We start from the raw sequence: 23,906 nt of genomic DNA, 5'->3' as shown, positions 1-23,906 counted from the left end.
ATGCCCAAGATCAGAACGCCTCTCCCTCAGCGGGGGATCACAGTTCCTCATCAGCAACGGAACAAGGCTTGATGGAGAACGAGTGTGTTCCAATTACAGAAGCAGGCTTCAAAATGTGGATAATGAGAAACTTCTGTGAATTAAAAGAACTTGTTTTAACCCAATCTAAAGCAACTAAGAACTTTGAAAAAAGATTTGACGAAATGTTAACAAGAATACACAATTTAGAGAGGAATATAAGTGAATTGATGGAGCTGAAAAACACAATAGGAGAACTTCGTGAAGTATGCACAAGTTTTAACAGCCGAATTGATCAAGCAGAAGAGAGGATATCAGAGGTCGAAGACCAACTCAATGAAATAAAACAAGAAGACAAGATTAGAGAAAAAAGGATAAAAAGGAACGAGCAAAGTCTCCAAGAAATATGGGACTATGTGAAAAGACCTAATCTACGCTTGATAGGTGTACCTGAATGTGACGAAGAGAATGAATCCAAGCTGGAAAATACGCTTCAGGACATTATTCAGGAAAATTTTCCCAGCCTAGTAAGGCAGGATAATATTCAACTCCAGGTAATACAGAGAACACCACAGAGATATTCCTCAAGAAGAGCAACTCCAAGGCACATAATCGTCAGATTCACCAGGGTTGAAATGAAGGAGAAAATACTAAGGGCAGCCAGAGAGAAAGGTCAGGTTACCCACAAAGGGAAGCCTATCAGACTTACAGCAGATCTCTCAGCAGAAACCCTACAAGCCAGAAGAGAGTGGGGGCCAATATTCAACATCCTAAAAGAAAAGAACTTTCAACCCAGAATTTCACATCCAGCCAAACTAAGCTTCACATGTGAAGGAAAAATAAAGTTTTTTGTGAATAAGCAAGCACTCAGAGATTTCATCACCACCAGGCCTGCTTTACAAGAGCTTCTGAAAGAACCACTACACATATGAAAGGAACAAACAGTATCAGCCTTTCTAAAAAAATTATCAAAAAGAGCATCAATATAATGAAGAATTTACATCAACTAATGGACAAAATAGCCAGCTAATGGCAGTATTAAACTCACATATATTATTATTAATTCTAAATTTAAATTGACTAAATCCCCCAATCCAAAGACAGGCAATTTGAATAAAAATCTAAAACCCATCAGTATGCTGCATCCAGATCCATCTCACATTCGAGGATACACAAAGACTCCAAACAAGGGATGGAGAAAGATTTACCAACCAAACAGAGAGCTAAAATAAATAAATAAAAAGCAGAAGTTACAATTAAGCAACAAAGATCAAAAGAAGCAAAGAAGGACATTATATAATGATAAAAGGATCAATGCAACAACAAGAAGAGCTAAAGATTCTAAATATATACGCACCCAATACAGGAATATGCAGACATACAAGACTTATAAAGAGACTTAGACTCCCACATAATAATAGTGGGAGACTTCAACATTAATATTAGACAGATCAATGAGACAGAAAATTAACAACGATATTCAGGACTTGAACTCAGATCTGGAACAAGTAAATGTAATTAACATTTATAGAACTCTCCACTTTAAATATACAAAATATACACTCTTATCAGTACCACATCATATCAATTTAGAAGTTTAAAAGAAATCTTGGTTGGCTCCTTGTTTGCTATTCTCTTCCCTCATTTTCTTTCATGTCTCCATTATTAAGGACAATTATAGGCATACCCATATTTAGACTGCATTCTAGCCCGGGCAATAAAGCAATACCCCCATCCTCTCTCCCTCTTCCTCTTTCTCTTTCTTCCTCTTCTTTATTCTTAAAAAAAAAAAAAAAAAAAAAAAAAAAAAAAAAAAAAAGAAATTAGCAAAAGCTATGAAATTTTTAAAAACGTTGACCATTTACAGAACATTCCACTCTATACCAGTAAAGAACAGTGGAAGAGAGACCTCCGTTGGTATTGCTACAACACTGTGGGACTGGATGTTTGTCTGTCTGTCTTGCTCTTTATCCCAGAATACATTGTTGCTTACAGTCCCTGGTGAATAGGCAGCAACGTTCCTTCCCTGAAATTAAAATATGTGGCTTTGTGACCTGAGCTTGGATACATTGCAAAGACTCAGAATCAAAACACTTGGGTTCTAGTCTTTGTTTCTCTACTTCCTAGTTCCTTGGTCTGGACACGTTTCTTTGAGACTTAGTTTCTCCATTTATTGCAAAGGATTATAGTATGCTTTGCCTTAGCTGTGTTAACAGTGATTCATTCATTGCTTCATTCGGCGACGGACTGGCTGATTCATTTCTATAACCAGAGGCTGAGAATATTATGGACAGGGTGGGGCTTGGAAGTGTGGAAAGATGTGACAATAGTTAATCAGGGCACATGCAATAACTTATCAGGATCATGGAGGCAATGACTAAAGTCATCCTGCAAGATCGGAGAAAGGCTTCAGCTTGAAAAGACCATCTGCAGCCAGGAGGTTAACCCCAGGTAGAGGAGGAAGAAAGGTAACTCAGAGAGAGTCATAGGCACATATAATAGACATGAAAGCATTAGGGAAGCTAGGCTGGGCACCATGGCTCACACCTGTAATCTCAGCACTTTTGCTGAGATGGGTGGATCACCTGAGGTCAGGAATTCAAAACCAGCCTGACCAATATGGTAAAATCCTATCTCTACTAAAAATACAAAAATTAGCCAGGCATGGTGGCATGCACGTGTAGTCCCAGCTACCCAGGAGGTTAAGGCAGGAGAATCACTTGAACCTGGGAGGCAGAGGTTGCAATGAACCGAGATCATGCCACTGCACTCCAGCCTGAGTGACAGAGCAAGACTCCATCTCAAAAAATAAAAAAAAAATAATTTAAAAAAGCAAGCAAGCAAGCATTAGGGGAGCGAATATGCCATGCAACATTAACTACTGTAGATCCACAGAACAACTGAAAAGAGAAGAGTTAGCTAACATTCATTATTAAGTTTCTATGCACCAGACAGTAGTTCTTTTGCATACCCTATTTCATTTAAAACTCAGAACTCTATGAAATAATTGTAATTAGCTCCTTTTGTTTCCAATAAAAAACTACTCTTTTTTTTTTTTTTTTTTTTTGAGACAGAGTCTCACCCCGTCACCCAGGTTGGAATGCAATGGCACAATCTTGGTTCATGGTAACCTCCACCTCCCAGGGGTTCAAGCAATTCTCCTGCCTCAGCCTCCCAAATAGCTGGGATTACAGGCATGTGCCACCACGTCCAGCTAATCTCTGTATTTTTAGTAGAGATGGGGTTTCACTATGTTGACCAGGATGATCTCAACCTCTTGACCTTGCGATCTGCCCACCCTGGTCTCCCAAAGTGATGGAATTACAGGCATGAGCTACTGCGCCCGGCTGAAAACTACACTTTTTAATAGTGTAACTTGCCTTGCTCAAGGTCAGGTGAGGGATTTGAACCTAAAGTGGTCTATTTGCCAAACCATGTTCTTTCTACTCCCCAGCTGCCCTTCTGAAACCCTGGGAAAAAAATTATTAAATACACTCCTTAGACCTTAACCATCAGGTAAGCCCTTAGTTCAGCAATAAGCATTTGTGACTAAAATTCCAGGGAGAGTAATAACCATGAATGCTGATGAGCTCAGCTCCACCAGGGGCGGCTCTATCATTAGCAGGATTTATGTTTATTGAATTTGCTCGATTTATTAGGTGAAAGAGATCAAATTGCTTAATGTTCAATTAAATTGTACTTGTCGAGGACAGGGAAGTAATGAAGTCTAAAGTTCTGGCAAGGTTTATATTCTGTGTGACTCCTGTAAATGTTAATACTCTAAGGAGATTCACGGGCCATAGACCAACCACATCCTCCCCACTCCCAACCTTCACCTAACGTTACCCTTCTCATTTTAGTCACTCCCAGAGTTTCCCAACAGACTGCTGTTTATTTAGCAAGACAAAATGAAGAAAGAGATCTGTTGGGTAGAAATGCCAAAAACATAGTGGTTCCCCCTTTGCATTTTAAACATGGATTTGGCTGTGTGTGGTGGCTCATGCTTGTAATCCCAGCACTTGGGGAGTCCGAGGCAGGCAGATCACAAGGTCAGGAGTTCTAGACCAGCCTGGCCAACATGGTGAAAGCCTATCTCTACTAAAAATACAAAAATTAGCTGGGCGTGTGGTGCATGCCTGTAATCCCAGTTACTCGGAGGGCTGAGGCAGGAGAATTGCTTGAACCTGGGAGGCAGAGGTTGCAGTGAGCCGAGATCGTGCCATTGCACTCCAGCCTGGGTAACAAGAGCGAAACTCCGTCTCAAAACAAAAACAAACAAACAAACAAAAAAACCCAAAAACAAAGCAAAACAAAAAACCCTAGATTCACACATTTATACTATTGTAATAGTATTAAATTATGCCACACACAATAACCTTAAGATAATGATTGCTAATGCATCTGGGACATGGGAAATAATTAAGTCTTATGTCCAGGCAATTTCAGGGGAAATCAGGAATGAGGCTTCTAAAACTGGTAAGAGACAAGACTGAACAACACAATAAACAAAGAGGCAAATGGAAAAGCTCAATACATTAATTTTCCAAACTGATATACTTCCTATTTTTTCAACTGCAAGGACAGGTAAACCATTTTATTTCCCCTTTCCTGCTCTGTGAATACCACTCTGAAGCAACAATCTGACAAGCCAAACAAAAAAATAATTATACAAAGGATCTTTTTTCCATTAACCAATAAAGAATTATTTAAAAACAGGAGCTAAGCATGTGCTTAAGAATAAAATGGAGGTTGCATTACATTGTGAAAAAATATGAGGTAGATCAGTTTGGAAATTTAACATGTTGAGCTTTCTTTCATTTGCCTCTTTGTTTATTGTGTACATTGTCAATGCAGTAAATGTCACTAAACTGCTCACTTTAGAGTGCTTAATTTCATATTTTGTGTAGTTCACTGCAATTTTTAAAAAGTCAAGAGAAACAAAAAATACAGGAGGGGAAAATGTATTTAATATGTTAACTCTGGAATTCATCTCACTGGCAAAGTGAGGCAGTAAGACTAGGTGTTCTTGAAGGTCCTTTCTAGCTTGCAAATCCTATGATTTTGAACAGAAAACATTCTTTTTTTTTTTTTGAGATGGAGTTCCACTCTCGTTACCCAGGCTGGAGTGCAGTGGCGCGATCTCGGCTCACCGCAACCTCCGCCTCCTGGGTTCAGGCAATTCTCCTGCCTCAGCCTTCCGAGTAGCTGGGATTACAGGCGTGCACCACCATGCCCAGCTAATTTTTTGTATTTTTAGTAGAGACGGGGTTTCACCATGTTGACCAGGATGGTCTCGATCTCTCGACCTTGTGAATCACCCGTCTCGGCCTCCCAAAGTGCTGGGATTACAGGCTTGAGCCACCGCGCCCGGCAAGAAAACATTCTTATCATAGGCTGCAAAAATCTTGGACAATTTGTCATGGAAACTTGTGACTGTAATATAAGGTAATCATCACTAGATGACGCTGTTATCTTCAGGTGGTGCCCATCTAGATCTTTTCAGAATATTGACAAACATGTAATTTAACAAACTTAAGTGTGGACAGTCTAACTTTCCTATGTACACGTTTGCTGAGGAAACTGAAGTTTACAGAAATTTTATGATATTCCAAAGGTCAGGCCAGGATACATTTTTTCTTTTACTAAAGGTAGTAAGTTATTAAATTATAAAGTTGTGTTTTAACATATTTTAATCTTATTTATGTTTTAAAGCTTTATAGCAAAGCTTATAACTCATTCTTTATAAGTACATATCTCATTCATTAAACCTCATTCTTCAAAGTACATATCTCAAGGTTCTGAAAAATAACAAAGATATACCACTATCCACTTCATTGTTGGAAAAGCAAGTTCTAGATAATTAATGTAATATGAAAATAACAGTAAACATAGTCAATAACTAGTTATGAAAATGTATTCCATTCAATAACAGGAAGTAAGACATCACTGCAAAGTAAAAGAGGGACTACTTTGAAATCCTGATTCTGTTTTATGATTTTTTCTGCCATTGACCTCCATCAGAGATGACCCTCCTCCTTCCCCTCTGGGTCTGTTCACTGTCAGATACAGTCCTAGTAACTCTTGCTTCTGGCAGTGATTTCTTTGGAAGGGGCTCACAGATTACCACATGAATGCTATTAAAAATAACGGCAAAAACCGCAATTACCTTTGCACTAAACTACTATCTTCTAGAATTGAGCAGTGCACAATGGTTTACAGCGACTCAGCCTGCCACTGAGACTTGAGGCACAGAAGGAAGCATAAAGAAGGCTTCGTTGTGTCAGAAGCCCTCCCCATGAGCTAGTGTTTTGTCATTTGTTTCTTTCTTGAGGTCGTGGCTACTGATGCTGAGCAAAACAATTACTTCCCAGCTTCTGCTTCCTGCAGATTTGTAAACACAAGAACCTGGTCATTCTAAGAACTTTCTAGATGTTTTTTCTCCCAATCATAAGGGGCACAATCTGTCTGCAGCATAAAAGAATAAAATTTCCCTCACCCCTCCTCCACCCGGCTTGCCTGCTCTGGCCACGAGGTTACTGTTTAAAAGGCCTGTGATCCCAGCACTTTGGGAGGCCGAGACGGGTGGATCACGAGGTCAAGAGATCGAGACCATCCTGGTCAAAATGGTGAAACCCCGTCTCTACTAAAAATACAAAAAATTAGCTGCGCATGGTGGCGTGTGCCTGTAATCCCAGCTACTCAGGAGGCTGAGGCAGGAGAATTGCTTGAACCCAGGAGGCGGAGGTTGCGGTGAGCCGAGATTGCGCCATTGCACTCCAGCCTGGGTAACAAGAGCGAAACTCCGTCTCAAAAAAAAAAAAAAAAAAAAAGACATGGGCAGCCAGCAGCTTTGTTCTAGCCATAGTTGTATTATAAGGTTCATTAAGAAAAAGTCAAAAGAAATTCAAATATTAGCTGAATTCAAAATCTAAAACTGAGAACAGTGCTTAAGCAATTATGTACAGTGATTTTCTCAAAGTCAGACTCATCACAGTTCATTCTTCTTAGAGGATACTTCAACTAGCCCTATTTTCAAAGAGAAAAAAATAAGAGCAAATTTTATTTAAAATATGTGAAAGTAGGCTAGGCATGGTAGCTCACGCCTGTAATCCTAGCACTTTGGGAGGCAGAGCCGGGCAGATTGCCTGAGCTCAGGAGTTCGAGACTAGCCTGGGCAACACAGTGAAACCCCATCTCTACTAAAATATAAAAAATAAAAAAATTTAGCTGGGCATGGTCGTGTGCGCCTGCAGTCCCAGCTACTTGGGAGGCTGTGGCAGGAGAATAGCTTGAACCCAGGAGGTGGAAGTTGGAGTGAGTCAAGATTGCACCACTGCACTCCAGCCTGGGTGACAGAGTGAGACTCCATCTCAAAAAAAAAAAAAAAGTGAAAGTAAAATGTTCACTGGAACAAATCATTTAGTATCATACTGAAAGGGTGATTCTAGAAAGCTGAGCACTTATTCATAATCTCTGATTTCAAAGAAGAAAGTTTGAACTGCTAAGTCTTTTACTTTTGAGATAAATTTGATTGCTTGTTGATATGGTTAGACTTTTGTGTCCCCACCCAAATCTCATCTCCATTGTAATCCCCACATGCTGAGGAACGGGCCTCGTGGGAGGGGACTGGATCACAGGGGCAGTTTGCCCCATGCTGTTCTCATGATAGTGAGGGAGTTCTCAGGAGAGCTGATGGCTTCAAGTGTGGTATTTCCCCACTCTTTCTCTTTCTGCTCTGTCACCAGGTAAGAAGTGCCTGGCTTCCCCTTCACCTGCTGCCATGATTATAAGTCTCCTGAGGCCTCCCCAGATATGAAGAACTGTGAGTGAATTAAACCTCATTCTTTATAAATCACCCAGTCTCAGGTAGTATCTTTATAGCAGTGAAAACAGGCTGATACACTTGTTAACTAAAAGTAAGTGTTGCTTTTTAGGATCAGATTCTTTACATGCATGCCTTAATTTCTCTCCTTTGGATCAAACTAGAAAGATTTGAATAGGACATCAGTGATATTATCATCATGAAATTCATTTTCTATTCAGGGTATTTTTTATAACAGAGAGTGGCCAAATACTTTCCTAGCACTTCCATGCAGAACAGCTCTTAGAAAAATGCCATGAGGTACAACTGACACTCCCAAGGCTCAAGCTGTACAAGAAGTAAATTTCAGAACTGCTCACGTCACCATCAGAGAGTAATTAACAGAGTAAATAACAGAGATTAACAGAGAGTAATCTGTTAAACTCCTCTCGTTTTGAACTGTTCTCTAATGGTTGAGACACTAGCTTCAATCAGTTTTCAAAATAGAGAGTTCATGCTACAGTGCAGTCTAGCAAGGTCCACTGGTCCTCCCTGGCCGCCATTCCAGATGCTTGCTGACTCACCTCTAATCCAGGGAATTGGGGTTTGGGAACTGCAGCTTGTTCCAGGACACTCCTCCAGAGTTCTGTCTTCAGCAGTTTAGCAAGAAATGAAGGAGTAAGTTTCCCCCTCTATCAGGGTTTTTTTTTTTTTTTTAAACTGTCCTCACATTGAGGCAAGCATATTTACTTTTCTTCTGTTTTCAATGACCGGATCATAACCGGAATGTGACTTCCTTGCCCGTTGCTTTCTTTCCTTCCAATGCACCTGCCCAAACATGCTTATATTTTTAAAAACCCACATTTTAGCCTCTAGTATTTTTCCTTTTATGCATTGTCCCTGCTTTTTGTACCTGGTTTCTCTGTCATTCATTCCTGTTTATCTAGCCCTTTCAAATCCAGTGTCTCCTCCCCAGTTTAGTAAAAGAGGCCCTGACCAGCCATAAAAGCCCTGTCCTGTTGGCAGCCATTGATCTGGTAGGGAATCTCAGTGGCGTGAGCATATCCTTTTAGGAGAAGGTATCTGATTCCTACAAGAGGGCATGTATGGTTGGATAAAAGGTCCTATTTATTTGTTCTGTCTTATTATTCCCTTGAAAGTCACTGCAATGGAATATACTGATTATAAAAACAGCATACATGAGGAACATGTGGGGTCCCCTGTTAGCATGGAAGCAGGAAGAAGGTGCTCAGCATTCCACAGTGGGCAGGGAAGACTCATTACTGTAGGAGGCAGGTCCCACTGCCTGGTTTTCATTCTCTCTTTGACAACTGGCAATCGGGGTCCTGAGTTTCTTTACCCACTAACCTCAGTTGGCCTAACATGGCAATCCTGCTACAGAAATAATGAAGTTAAGCTTAGAATGTTAACACTTTCTGTGACACATCTTAGGGTGAGGGCCTTTTTATTCTTATTATTGTATATGTGTTAGTGCCTAAGATAATCAAATAATCAGAGAACCTGACAGGCCTTGCAATTTCAACTAAAAACTGAATTTAGATTTTGGATTTTAAGAATGAGGATTAGTTTCAAAGGATGTAAAAATAAAGTAAAAATAATAATAACAAAAGAATGAGGATTAGGAGAATTTGATTAGGTTGGTAAACATTTAAATTTATAAGGGAATTCAATTTGTTGTATTTTAAGTTGGTTTATTAGATTTGTAAGAGCTAATTAAATATTTAAGAGCTAATTAAATGCTTATTAGGATTCTGAGATGGAGACCAAGGTTTTCAAAATTTTAATTAATAGAATTTTTATGTAGAAATAACTGTTTTTTTGAGATGGAGTCTTGCTGTGTCACCCAGGCTGGAGTACAGTGGTACGATCTTGGCTCACTGCAACCTCCACCTCCCGGGTTCAGGCGATTCTCTATGCCTGGCTAATTTTTGTATTTTTAGTAGAGACGGAGTTTCACCAAACTGGTCAGCCTGGTCTTGAACTCCCAACCTTGTGATCTGTCCACCTCAGCCTCTCAAAGTGCTGGGAATTACAGGTGTGAGCCACAGCACCTGGCCTGTAGAAAGAACTTTTAAGTTTAATCCACTCTTTAAGACATACATACAATCGACAAATAAAAATTGATCTTATTTTATAGAAGGTTATTGGACTTTTAAACAGGATGATAAAATGTGAAAGCTGAAATCAAATTCTTAGCAATATCTAGGTTTTAACATTTAAAAATTGAGTACATTGAATGGTCATTAAAACCCAACAGAAATGGTCCTTTCTGTGCATAAAGCCTCTCTCCGACTTCCTAACTTACACAGGCAGTTTAGGAGCCTGGCCGGGCACAGGTGGAACTTCTCTGCAAGTACACAGAGGTATTTGGGTCTGCGGTATTCCATGAACACCCCCTATCTGTCATTGTCTTTGATTCTTGGCCCCTTTCAAAGAGACTTCTAGCACTAGATAACCAGGGAGCAGTGCACGATAAACACTGACTCATTTCCTAGAACAGGATTTGATTCATAATAATTGCTAATGCCTTTGGCTATGGTGCATTTACTGTAGGCCAAGCCTCTCTCATGCATTACCACATTTAACCCTCATGAACATGTAAGAGCTATGATGGATACGGAAGAAACTACTAGGATTTCAAATGAGGAAATGAACATAAGGATCATATTACATCAAAGAGCTACTTTGAATTTGAATTCACTACTGAATTTTATTTTGTAATAATCCTTTGAAAGTAGTAGAAGTATTTTCAACCTTTCTTTAGGAGGGGTGAGAGAAAGCTTTCTAAATAAATGAAAGAATCCTTTCAATGAGGAAGAATATAACTGGCTTACCGGCCATTTCATATAATATCCATTCAATACAGTTCCATGGATACCAAGAGTTCAGTCCCAGAAGACTGTAACACTTACTTGCTTGGATAGATATTCTGGGTGCACGCATTATGGCCACTCGATTTTGGAGGCCTTTTATATCTTTTTAGTTTGCTTTTAATTTTCCATTGTAAGTGACTAACGGTTACTGTGTCTTTAATTATAATGCTCAGGATCTGTGATTGAAAGGATAAATGCTTTCAAGCTCATTGTATTAATTACCATAACCTCACAAAGAGGTCTCAACTTTGGATCAAGGAGGTTAAATGAAGTAATGTGTCCAGTGCAGTGTCACAGAGCCAGGACTAAAAGCAGAAAGAGTTCCCTGGATTGCCTAAACCAAAGGCAGAGACCACTCATTGCTTCACAAGTAGGATGTTCCAAAGCAATTATTAACATTCTTTGGAAACATATTTCTTGGAAAAGCCTTTATACCAAGACTGCTGACAGGCCTTTTGCAACTATGGCTCAGTTACAATATTTTTGCAAGTTTAGTTCATGAGTCAAATCCCTGTCTTCCTTCACACCTTCAAGCACATTGTGAAAATTTTTACCCTGAGATCTTCGGGAACATGAAAGAGCCACACATGGGTATGGAAGAAATCACTAGCTGAATTGTTTTAAGATATTCCAAATTCTTTACTTTTACAAAATGATATGAAAAACTGGGTAGGTTAGATGTTAGGAAGGATTAAAAAAATTTCTGTCATAGCAGATGGTGAATTTATTAAGGTATCATTTGCACATTTAAAAGACATAATAATTAGGAATAATTTATACTACTTACGCGTTTCATTAAATACAACTTTATATCCGTTCTAGAATTGTTTGCCTAGTATACAGTAGGTATTCACTAAATAATAAAATAAAGAACATGTACGTAATTTAACTAAAACTGAACAGAGGTAAGTTATAAATAATTTAGATTTCATTTCAGATCATTTACTCATCTTTAATATTTCTTTTTTTCTTTTGAGATGGAGTCTGACTCTATTGCCCAGGCTGGAGTGCAGTGGCAGAGGTGTGCAATCTCGGCTCACTGCAACCTCCCCGCCTTCTGGATTCAAGCAATTCTCCTGCCTCAGCCTCCTGAGTAGCTGGGATTACAGGCGCCCACCACTGCACCTTGCTAATTTTTGTGTCTGTAGTAGAGACAGGTTTCACCATCTTGGCCAGGCTGATCTTGAACTCCTGATCTCGTGATCTACCTGCCTCGGCCTCCCAAAGTGCTGGGATTAGAGGTGTGAGCTACTGCACCCAGCCTACTTACTTCTTATAAATCACAAGCTGTATATAATTTAAATACAGCAATAAACAGTCTTCTTAGCATTATTTAAAGGAGTATGAATAATTCTGACAAATATCTTCTATTCCCCTATAGCACAGTCTACCTTTCTCAAAGGAAGTTGGATAAATACTGATACTGCTTTGATTCAACAGCTCCTAAGTGCCTATTCATATCATGCCTTTGCTCTTTATTCTTTTATTCAAGAGGCATTTAAAAAAATCGATTTGTTCTTTTATCAGTCCCAGAACTAGAATTTTTGATTCAGATGTGTAAGTCTGTCTCTTTAAACTGCTCTCTTAGCAACACTGAGAGGACCATGCCTCTGTATTTTGATCAATATTAGTGTTTCATTAAACTTTGTTAACGTTTTTCAGTTTCTTTTGTGGCATCTTCTGTTTCCTTTGGGAACTGTTTTTTAAAACCACTCTCATCTTTCTACACCTGAGTACATCAGAGGTTACCTGTGCTGTAATACGTGACATTGCCCATAGGTGGCACTCTCCCAACACACTAGTTTCATTTATCAAGTCTGTGTTCAGTTTACTTCCAATGTTTAATTACTTTAACAATTTGCTTATCAGAAATCTAATTATTTTAACAATATAAAAAGACACTGGGATCCTTGGGTACTTCAGATTCAAGTGTTCAAATATGTGTAATTTTCCTTCATTTGCAGATCAACAGGTTATGATTTCCATGAGATAATGGCACCCTCTTATCTTGTGATTCATATGTACATTTTCCAGAATATTTAAGCTTATGTATTATTATTTTTTTTTCATGAAGTCTCACACTGTTGCCCAGGCTGGAGTGTAGTGGCACGAGGTTGCTCACTGCAACCTCCGCCTCCTGGGTTCAAGTGATTCTCGTGCCTCAGCGTCCTGAGTAGCTGTGATTACAGGCGTGTGCCACCATGCCTGGCTAATTGAGTAGAGTCGGGGTTTCACAATGTTGGCCAGGCTGGCCTCAAACTCTTGACCTCAAGTGATCTGCCCGCCTCTGCCTCCCAAAGTAGTGGGATTATAGGTGTGAACCACCACACCCAGCTATTAAGCTTATACTTTTAAGAGTAGCAAAACATGAAAACATTAAAAATTCATTTTAGATTAAGTGCTAGGCACAACTAAAAGTTTTATTTACTGAGAACTGTTGACTTGCTTTAGTTCATTAGTCCATTGAATATATAGTTGTTTATTATGCCTGCCAATGTGTCTGGGGCTACAGATTTGATGACACACTGCCTCTAATTTGTTATGCTTCCTATTAGCTCTAAAGTCAGTTTTGTTTTGTTTTAGCACACAATGTGTAAGGCAATTTTAAAATCTGAGCTTTAATTCTTCACTTTGTTTTGTTTATATTCTAAGGCAGACTATTTAAGATGTGCTCTGGGATCTTGAAGAGAAAGAGACTCCAGTAACACTGAAGAGGTTAGAACGCAGATTCTGGAACCAGGGTGCCTTGTTAGAATCTTTCACTTACTGGTATATGACCACTGATAGGCAGCTTAACCTTACCGTGCCTCAGATCCTCTGCTAGAAAAAGGAGGGACAGTATTCTCTCTTATCCACTGGGGATATGTTCCAAGACCCCAGTGAATGCCTTAAACCGCAGGCAGTACTGAACCTCATATATACGACTGGTTTCGATCAGATAACGGAGATGCTACGAAGTGACTAATGGGCAAGTAGCATACACAGCATGGACAGCACGGACAAAGGGTTGGTCCCCATGCTGGGTGGGACACCCCCAGATTTCATCACACCATTCAGAACGGCATGCAATTTAAAACTTACTGTTTATTTTTGGAAATTTCTACCTTAATATTTCGGACCGTGGTTGACTGTGGGTAACTGAAACCAGATAAGGCGGAGGACTACTGTAACCATATACCTAAGATGGCTTGGCATGTTAAATACCTCAATAGATGGAAAACATGTTGAATAGTGCCTGGCACTGTGCCATATGTATGTTAGTTATCATTTTTATTATCACTCAGATTCCGAAAAACAAGCAACAGAAAATCCATATTCCAATAAACTCCATATCCAACCAAAGGCCTCAAAGTTCTGATAACTCTGTGACTTTCTTTTCACATAGCACTAAAAATTTCTAGCAAGATCAAACAATGACCACCCTGTCTTCATTTATAAAATGGGTATAGTGGCTTGTTTTTCCTGACTTTGTTTCCCAAACAGCCTTGTCTCTCAGAGGCTGGCATGACATCACAATAAAGACCATAAATTTGGCTGGGCACAGTGGCTCACATCTGTAATCCCAGCACTTTGGGAGGCCAAGGCGGGTGGATTGCCTGAGGTCAGGAGTTTTGAAGTCAGCTTGCCTAACACGGTGAAACCCCGTATCTACTAAAAAAAAAATACAAAAATTAGCCAGGTGTGGTGGCGGGTACCTGTAATCCCGGCTACTGGGGAGGTAGGAGAATTGCTTAAACCCAGGAGGTGGAGGTTGCAGTGAGCCGAGATTATTGATACTGCATTCCAGGCTGGGCAAGACAGTAAGACTCCATCTCAAAAAAAAAAAAAAAAAAAGAGAAAAGAAAAGAAAAAGAAAGGACCACAAACTTGAGGATCCTTGGATCCTCCCTAAAATAGTGAGCCACCAAAATCATTTTAAGAGTGGGCAGAATCAGCAGATATTGGGAAAGGGGAAGGAGAAGAGGAGTCAGGGGCTGGAATGGGGCAAGGAAGGCCTCCAGAGGTCTGAATGGGGAGGCTGTCAGTCCATGACACATCCATGGTGAAGGAGAAATCAGGAACTTCCTCCTAGTGCAGTCTGCCGTCCGGCCTCCAAGACTTTAGCTGAGCATTGAAATGGGATCCTAAGCAGCCCCAGAAATGTATGAATTCTACAATTAATGCAATTCGCCTTATGTAAAGCTACCCTGACACAATACATCACCCTAATTTCCCCTGCATGTGGTACCAATATGCAAGAAGCCATCTAACTTCAGAAAACACTACTTAAGCAGCCACTCCTATCTCCTCCACCTACCAGTATTCTCTGATGTAGTTGCTGCTTTAGCAAGAATTAGTGCCCGTGACCTATTGGACCAGAAGTGTGAAAGCTCACTCCGGAGCCAAAGCTTTACTTTACACTGCACTTTAATGCTTAAAGCTGATGACAAGTGGTGCGATTTATTCCTTATATTCCTCCAGCACTGATTCCATCAGTAACTAATTGTTCCCCAAAGCGGTACTGCACTCCTCAGGAAACTAGGATGTTTGATGTCTGACAGGCTGGGATTAGTCCAGTGCTTAGATGAAAAGATAGACAACGTGGTCCTTCTCAACGATCAAGGTATCCAGGAACAGTGTATTTAAAAGGTTCCATGGCAGAAACTATGAACAAACTAGTTTTAAAATCCACATATTCTTTGCTCCCTTTATGAAAAATAACTATCAGCAGTAAAGCAGGTTTTAACAAAATAAAGTCAGATGCTATTAGATGTTCTAGAACTTTGCTAGTCCACTCTGTGGAGGAAGCAGCAGCAGCTTGGGGCTTATCAGAAATGCGGAATCCTGTGTCCTGCACCCTGCCCCATCTTTCGCAAGAGAGAAGCCGGAATCCGTTTTTTTGAGAAGCCCCCCCCAGGTGACTGACATGCCCATAAATGTTTATGAAGCAGTGGTTTAAAACAGCAAGTCTTATATTAAGAACAATTATTTTTGCATTTGTCTATGCTTAATTTGTGTTCACATGCTATTGGATAATTATATATTTTATAAGATCCTCTGGATTTTAATTACATTTGAAAATGCATTTGATCTGAGACACCTAGTAGTAGCAGCCATAGTCGTTCGTATATTCTGAAAACATACCATGTGCCAAACGCTATTTGAAATATTCAAGTATTATTTAATTCTCACAACCATCCTGTAAGGCAGACATTATTTTCACATGAGGAACTGAGGTATATAGAGAGAAAATTAACAAGGTCATGGAGATAAGAAGTTACAAACCAGGATGCAAAAGCCAGGCTACCTGGTTCTAGAGCACATGTGCGCACCCTGATGCCCTGGGGTTCCTCTTATCTCACGCCACTCCAGCAAACATGTGCTTTGCAACAAGAGATGGTTTCATGTAAATGTGACTACACGACTAGGTGCCAAAAAAGTGAATGCCAACTAATCACAGGACCCGTGGAAAAGTTTAATTTTACTGTATACTTCTCTCTGGATTCAGAATAGGTGATCCATAGCCTAGTTCCAGGCCCCTAATTTTGGTAGTATAAAAGTTCCCCTGTCTCTACCAAATACAAAAAATTAGCTGGGCGCGGTGTTGCGAGCCTGTAATTCCAGCTACTTGGGTGGCTGAGGTGGGAGAATTGCTTGAACCTGGGAAGTGAAGATTGCACTGGGCCGAGACTGCACCACTGCACTTCAGCCTGAGTGACACAGCGAGACTATGTCACACACGCAGACACACAAAAAGTTCCTTTGGGACTGCCTCACTAATTCCTATAGGCCAACAGATATGTCTCAAAAGCAATTTTCAACATGCATTTCCTGGAATCCTGGGGTCCTTCACAGGTGCCTCAAGAGCCTAAGTAGTTGTTTTTGCCAACCAGCCCACCCAGCATCTTTAATGTCAATGAATTTGTATGCTGGAGGTTAAAATGATAATACAGTTAACAAGAAACACTACCATTGTTTTAAAAAGTAATGGATTGGAAATCACTGATTTTGGTTTGGCTGACCATGAACAGTAGAGATTGTTTTTGGACATTTTATCATAATAACTGTGCATATAGAAACTAGAAATAGTACAGCAATGATGCTAATCTTTTTTTTTTTTTTTAATTTGGCAAATGGCACCATTTTTTCTCGATACTCTGTATTCTTCCAAAAATATTATATAACATATACTTCTTCATATGCATTTGTTCAAATTTACTTTTTAAAGTGGTTTTGAAAATCTTAGTTGAAAACAATTTATGCAATATTCTGAAATCCATAGTTTTAGAATAGATTTAAAGTAAGATTCATTTTTTAGAATATTGCTACATTATTCAAAAATTCATTTCTTATCACAAAATACTTGAAGGTTTTTAAACCTAGTCAATTAAATTGAGTATAAATTTTTACAGTATTTCGGGGGAATAAAATAATTTTATTTATCTATTTGAGACATTTGCTACCCAGATGGAGTGCAGTGGTGTGATCTTGGCCCACTGCAACCTCTGCTTCCTGGGCTGAAGCCATCTTCCCATCTCAGCCTCCCAGGTAGCTAGCGGGTACCTACCCAAAGGGAATGAAATCGTTATACCAAAAAGATACCTGCATTTGTGTGTTTACTGCAGCACTATTCGCAATGGCAAAGAGACAATCAACCTAAGTGTCCATCAATGGAGGAATGGATAAAGAAATTCCCTTTGGGTAGGTATCCAGTTAGTGGGATTGCGGGGGTGGCAGGGGAGGTGGGGGGCGGATAGTTCTATTTTTAGTTCTTTGAGAAATCTCCATACTGTTTTTCATAAAGGCTGTAATAATTTACATTCAAATTTTTTTTGAGACAGTCTCGCTCCGTTGCCAGGCTGGAGTGCACTGTCATGATCTCAGCTCACTGAAATCTCCGTCTTCCGGGTTCAAGCAATTCTCCTGCCTCAGCCTCCCAAGTAGCTCGGACTCCAGGTGTGCACCACTATGTCCACCTAATTTTTGTATTTTTAGTAGAGACAAGGTTTCACCATGTTGAGCAGGGTGGTCTCGATCTCTTGACCTCATGATCCACCTGCCTCGGCCTTCCAAAGTGCTGGAATTACAGCTGTGAGTCACTGCGCCTGGCCAAAAGACGGTCATTTTTAAACAGCTGCATGGAATCTGTTTTCTAGATGTACCATGATTTATCTCTAGGGCTGAGCAGTTGCTTTTTTCCTCCCTGAACTTTTCCCTGTCCCATCTTGCCCCAGTCCTGATTTTCCTTTCATTAACAATATCGCAATGAACCTTCATGTATGCGCCTGCAGGAATGTCTCAGTAAGAAAATTTCTTTATCGATGGAATATCACGAAGCCCTAACCAAGAATAAAACTGTGCCTTTTGCAGCAACATGGGTGAAACTGGAGGTCACTATCCTAATTGAAATTACGCAGAAACAGAAAGTGAAATACTGAATGTTCTCACTTATAAATGGTAGCTAAAAAATAGGTATGCATGGACATATGGAGCAGAATAACAGCCACTGGAGACTCCAAAACATGGGAGTCTGAAAGAGGGGTAAGGGTTGAAAAATTACCTATTCACTATTCATGTTACGGGTACACGAAAAACACAGACTTCATTTACCACTATGTAATACATGCATTTAAGAAATCCACACTTGTACCCCTAAATATATCAATATGAAAAATGTTTAAGTATTAACTTTCATCAATTTTAAGAGATCCTAGATTGTAAAATGTATCCTGAGATAACAAATGTTAAAAATTGGGAAAGAATTACCTGTGGACCGGGCGCGGTGGCTCAAGCCTGTAATCCCAGCACTTTGGGAGGCCGAGGTGGGTGGATCACGAGGTCGAAAGATCGAGACCATCCTGGTCAACATGGTGAAACCCCGTCTCTACTAAAAATACAAAAAAAAAAAAACTAGCTGGGCGTGGTGGCGCGTGCCTGTAATCCCAGCTACTTAGGAGGCTGAGGCAGGAGAATTGCCTGAGCCCAGGAGGCAGAGGTTGCGGTGAGCCGAGATCGCGCCATTGCACTCCAGCCTGGGTAACAAGAGCGAAACTCTGTCTCAAAAAAAAAAAAAAAAAAAAAAAAAAAAAAAAAAAAAAAAAAGAATTACCTGTGGACATTGTTATATGTCATAATTATCAGACGACCCCAATCTCAGAGAGGCTGAAGTACAAAATAAAAAACAACGTATAGCTTAGATTGATGATATGGACTTCAGTTATAAACATTCTATTGAATATCAATATCAATACAGCAGTAACTAATATAAATATATAATGATAGTTAATGTATAGGAAAATGCTAGGATGATAAAAATATAACTCTCAAATTGAGTGTTTTTAAGGAGCAGAGTTCGATTGCGATGGGGCAGGTGGAGGGAATATAACTCCTTTGATTATTTTAATGCTTTAGGAGGAATACATGTTATTTTTGGAAAAAAATAGTCAAAAAAACCTGCATAAGTAAAAAAGATTTGAGGTAGTATAGCATGGTGAGGAAAGGACTCAAAAGCCTCAGTGAACTCACATCTTAGTGATTTCACTTTTGTCGCCCCGTGGCATCTGGTTCCAGGGCCCCAAACAACCAGTAAAGCTAGTAATTACCCCCTGCTCTACCTACCTCCTCCCGGCCATTCAACAACCCAGCAAGACAGATGCAGACGCCTGCCTCCGTTTTACAAATGAGCGGTACAGGGTGAAGTTATTTTTCCCTTGTCCTGCAGCTGCTATGGCAGTGCTGGATTCCAGACTCAGCCCCCTCTGGCCTCTTCCCAATTCTGGGCTGCTATCATTGCCATCTAATGCTTTATGTATTTGCTGTTTATCCTTGACTACTCATTTTCTTCTTATGGGAATTCTCAATTATTTTCTCTTTCATGCTACATTGGTTTTAAGTTATTTCTAAGCTGGAAAGCTAATTTATTGAATAGCTTGAAAGAAATATTCTAATTGAATTAACTAAAAAGTAATGCATTTCCTCTTTTCCAACAACTTTTCCCCCCTCGACCGTTCTGAGAATATATTCATTATAAACTCCTTCGCTTTCTACTTGTACATGGTCTTCCTAGCTTAAACAAGTCAACTTTACAAAAGGACATACCAGACACTTTCGAGTGCTTTCCTTTAATGAGAAGTTGCCATGGTGGTAAAAAGCAAAATTAGCAATCGCTGCGTAAGTGAACAGTCACCAAACAGCCCAGCCAGGAAGCACGAAGTCAGCACCTTCCAGGCCTCCTCCAAACTGGGACGGGATGGAAGTGGGAGCTTAGACTGTCTCATCTTTTCCATTTGGTTGAAGGTTTCAACTCAGATAGATCCAGAACTTGAAAGATTTGTTGAAATATTTCTTTAATTACTTTCTATACTCCTTCCTTTTTGTTCTAACCCATTTCTTGTTATCTCCATATACAGGGGTTGACATGAAAATTTGGACTTTGATCTACAATGATTTTCTCCTGTCTCTAATATATGTTTTGCTCTAAGTAGAAACTGTTAGGAATGAGAAGAATTGTAGTAAAAAATGAACTGCCAGGAAATATAAATTCTAAGCCTATGCCACTGGTTGCTAAGTTATGTTTCTTTGGGTCATTTATCATTCATGGGGAAATGGAATGAAGGTTTCAAAAATTAATGACAGGGTCTGGAGTGGAGGTAAACCAGGAGCCAAATGTTTATGCAGTCCTGCCCTTCACACACACACACACACACACACACACACACATGCACACACACACACACAGAGTGATGAAAGTAAGGTATCAGGAGTAAAGGTGAAAATACAGAAGAAAAATGTCAGGCTGCAAATGAGGTGAGATGAACTTGTCCCCAAAGGCCTCCTGCAGAAGGAACTGGATATGGGCTCACCTGAGTTCTTCATAGGGCAGAGGGCACACTGCATGCCCCAGGCCTCTCCGTACAGACAGCAGCACTCAGTGTACGTTGTCTGCTTGCCCACAAGAGGCCGGCCACATACGTAATCATCATTCAGATGTTCCCAGCACAAATCTTGGTGGACATCAACTTCTTCCAAGTGTTCTGAAAACGAAGACATAGTTCCATGAAAATTGCACAGTTATTCCTATTTATAAACACTATGTTGGAAGCCAGCAAGTCTCCAAGTTTCCTTCTCTATTTTAAGGAGTGACTTCCAAGTAAAAGTCTGAATCCAGTCTGGTCTTTGAATGGATCAATTCTGTCATCTCCAACAGGGTATCATTCCATCAGCTGAAATTCCACCTGCCCATCCAATCTCAACACATCACTTTCCAGTATGGCTTCCTACTGTTACATAAAATGTCCACTATCTTGCCTGTCCTTCTTACACCTGAGGGGCTTCTCATTCTTCTAGTCTTCACTTTTTCACTGACTCCTGTCAGACCCTACCATTTCTTTCCATGTAACACTTCTTGGATTCATGCTTTCTCATCCATTTAATCTGCCAAAGCCCTGGACAAGTAACACTTCATCCTAGAGTCTTTAATTCCTGCCTTCCAATTGACTTTATCCAAAGCAGTCTCCTGAGGCGACTGATAGATTAGGTCAGTTATCAGCGGCTTTTTGCCAATTATCAGTAGCACCAAGGACCACAGGAGTTTCTATCAGTGGACTTCAGGGCTCTCCACCACCCTGTGAACTCCACCCTCTGTTCTGCCCAGCCTTATCCACACCCTCCACTCTGCTGAGCACACCTAATTATCTTTCCCGGAATGACGTTTCCCTCAGCTGCCTTTGCAGGTTAGGGATGATGAATCCTCAGCCCTGGAACAACCCTGTCATCTGCTCAGCCCTGAACGAGTATGTCCAGGCTATTAAATCTCACACATACTCATGATAGGCATCTTATTATTTCTGTAAGTATCTTGTTTTAGTGATTTCAAAATACCCAGAGAATCCCTTTTTTTTTTCTCTATTTTCCAACAGTTCACATTTCAGTCAAAAGGAAAACCTTACGATATTTATGTGGACACAGGTTTGCATGCCCTGGAAACGTACCGTTTGACTCAGCCGGTTGTACACATCTTTTTTCTGAAGCATCCAGGACCATGGGATGAGTACAGAAGCAATTATAAGAGCCCTCTGTATTAACACACTGGCCATCAATACAACTGTTTGGGTCCTGACATTCATCCATATCTTAAGACAAAAAAAAAGAAATATATATATATATATATTACTAAAGAAATTCAGCCATCAGTTGTACCTCACACACTTACCAAACTTTACACATTGCTATATTCAGTCCAGATTCCAGGGGCTGCCACCTTTTAATTAACCACACATTATCATCTAAAAGAGAGTGGCTCTGACTATGAAAATGTAAGCTGCTCTGATAGAAAAACAATATTGCTGCTGCTGCTGACATTAAATAAGGAAAGAAAACATCCACGAGCAGGATACGCTTTATGCTTTATGATAACTTTTAAAATTATTTCCTTTTGCTATGTTTTTCTGCCTAGTGTATATGGTTTTCTGCTTAAGCATGAAAGTCTGGGTCAGTATTTAAAATGGCTCTCACTTGCACGGTATGAGTGATGAAACAGGAGGTTCCACAGACCAAAAGAACACTTCAGTTATACCAGTGGCCTGAATATTCGACAGCAAATATTAACTCTTTGTTTGAAATATATTCAAACAGTAGTATAGAGGTGTTTTTTAAAAATTTTCTTAAATCGTGCTTAAGAAAAAGATCCCTATAACGTTTACACGTCTTTTCAACATATGATTTAGATTCAAGGAAATTGTTTTTACTACACAGCATACGTATTTTTTTCCATCTGTATATTTTCACAGTACACCATACTATATCCCTAAAGCTTACCAAAGCACTGCAGTTTGACGGGATCATAGTACGTCCCTTGCTTACAGTAGCATTCGTACCCAGGCTGAGTGTTCAAACAGAAACCATCTTTGCAGATTTCTTGTCCAAAAAGTAGGCATTCGTCTGCATCTATGGGTAAAAATTGAGAAATACAAAAAGGAGTTAGGTTTGGTCTTTCAATTAAAAAGAGTCTAACCAGATTTGGGGCTTCAACTTAGATATCATAATATTTATATTCAAAGGAATCCTACAGAAACAGCAATTTAACATTCTTAAAATAAGGCCTAATTGGCAGGCATAGAAACATAAACAGATATAGTTTGTCTGTGATATTTAATAAGCAATGGCCAAAACATTATTGGAGAAGTGTATTTGTAATTATGGTTTCTGAGATGCTACCTCATATTTGATGAAATAGTCTATGGTTCCAAAGTGGTATCAGTAAAAAGATATACACCTTTTAAGAAATGTGTTCTGTAACGTATATTCTGGCCCATGCACTAGCTGAGATGTACAAAGTTTCCAAGAAGGCTTGGTGGAAACTGAATGCAATTGAATGCAAGTCTTTCTTTTTCTTCTTTTATTTTTTAGTGTGTGTGTGTGTGTGTGTGTGTGTGTGTGCATGCGCGTGCACGGGGGGAGTCTAGCTCTGTCACCAGGCCGGAGTACAGTGGCACGACCTTGGCTCACCGCAACCTTCACCTCTTGGGTTCAAGTGATTATCCTGCCTCAGCCTCCTCAGTAACTTGGATTACAGGCATGTGCCACCATGCCCAGCTAATTTTTGTATTTTTAGTAGAGCCAGGGTTTCACCATCTTAGCCAGGATGTTCTTGAACTCCTGACCCCGTGATCGACCCACTTCAGCCTACCAAAGTGCTGGGATAACAGGCGTGAGCCGCTGTGTCTGACCACAATTCGTTCTTGATGATAAAAGAAAGAAGAAGTTGCTAAGGGGGTAGCAGACCCATTCCCCCATAAAATGAACAGCTTTTGCTATCTCAGTTTACTCAATCATAAATTGGAGACAATAGGAACATAACTACTAAGAGTTCACACAATGATAAACTGGAGACAATAGGAAGACCTACCTAATAAGAGTGGAAGGATGAAATGAGATAATTCATGTATAGGACTCAGTACATGCTCTGGCATACGTAGTTGCTCAAAAGTGTTATCTATTGCTTTTACTGCTATTATTAGTGTCAGTTCTAGCATTTTAGAGCTAATGTCATCTATTCCTCATTTTACAACCTAAAGACTCCATAGATGACTTACTTAAAGTTACACAGATGGAAAATGGCAAAGCCAAACCTAGAACATAATGCTGGTTGGATCTGAATTCAGTCTTCTTCCAACCATTTACAGCACTGCTAAAACAGGAGGAGGACGAATTAA

The 23,906-nt window shown here is 39.8% G+C and overlaps 1 protein-coding gene across 11 annotated transcripts in view; it reads right to left on the bottom strand.

Annotated features, from left to right (window-relative positions):
• LTBP1 (latent transforming growth factor beta binding protein 1) overlaps positions 1 to 23,906 on the bottom strand; it is a 476,883-nt gene that overhangs the window by 16,693 nt on the left and 436,284 nt on the right. For all 11 annotated transcript variants that reach the window (XM_039478754.2, XM_039478757.2, XM_039478764.2 and 8 more), the window contains 3 exons: positions 22,510 to 22,638; positions 21,684 to 21,824; positions 20,556 to 20,726 (listed from right to left, as the gene is read on the bottom strand). In XM_039478754.2, the coding sequence (XP_039334688.1) occupies positions 20,556 to 20,726; positions 21,684 to 21,824; positions 22,510 to 22,638 (441 nt within the window). The remainder of the gene's footprint in view (positions 1 to 20,555; positions 20,727 to 21,683; positions 21,825 to 22,509; positions 22,639 to 23,906) is intronic.

This window comes from Saimiri boliviensis, chromosome 1, assembly GCF_048565385.1.
Source record: "Saimiri boliviensis isolate mSaiBol1 chromosome 1, mSaiBol1.pri, whole genome shotgun sequence".
In the NCBI taxonomy this organism is placed as follows: domain Eukaryota; kingdom Metazoa; phylum Chordata; class Mammalia; order Primates; family Cebidae; genus Saimiri; species Saimiri boliviensis.
Note: the sequence above shows the minus strand (reverse complement) of the source record. Positions and strands in the feature narration are given on the sequence as shown.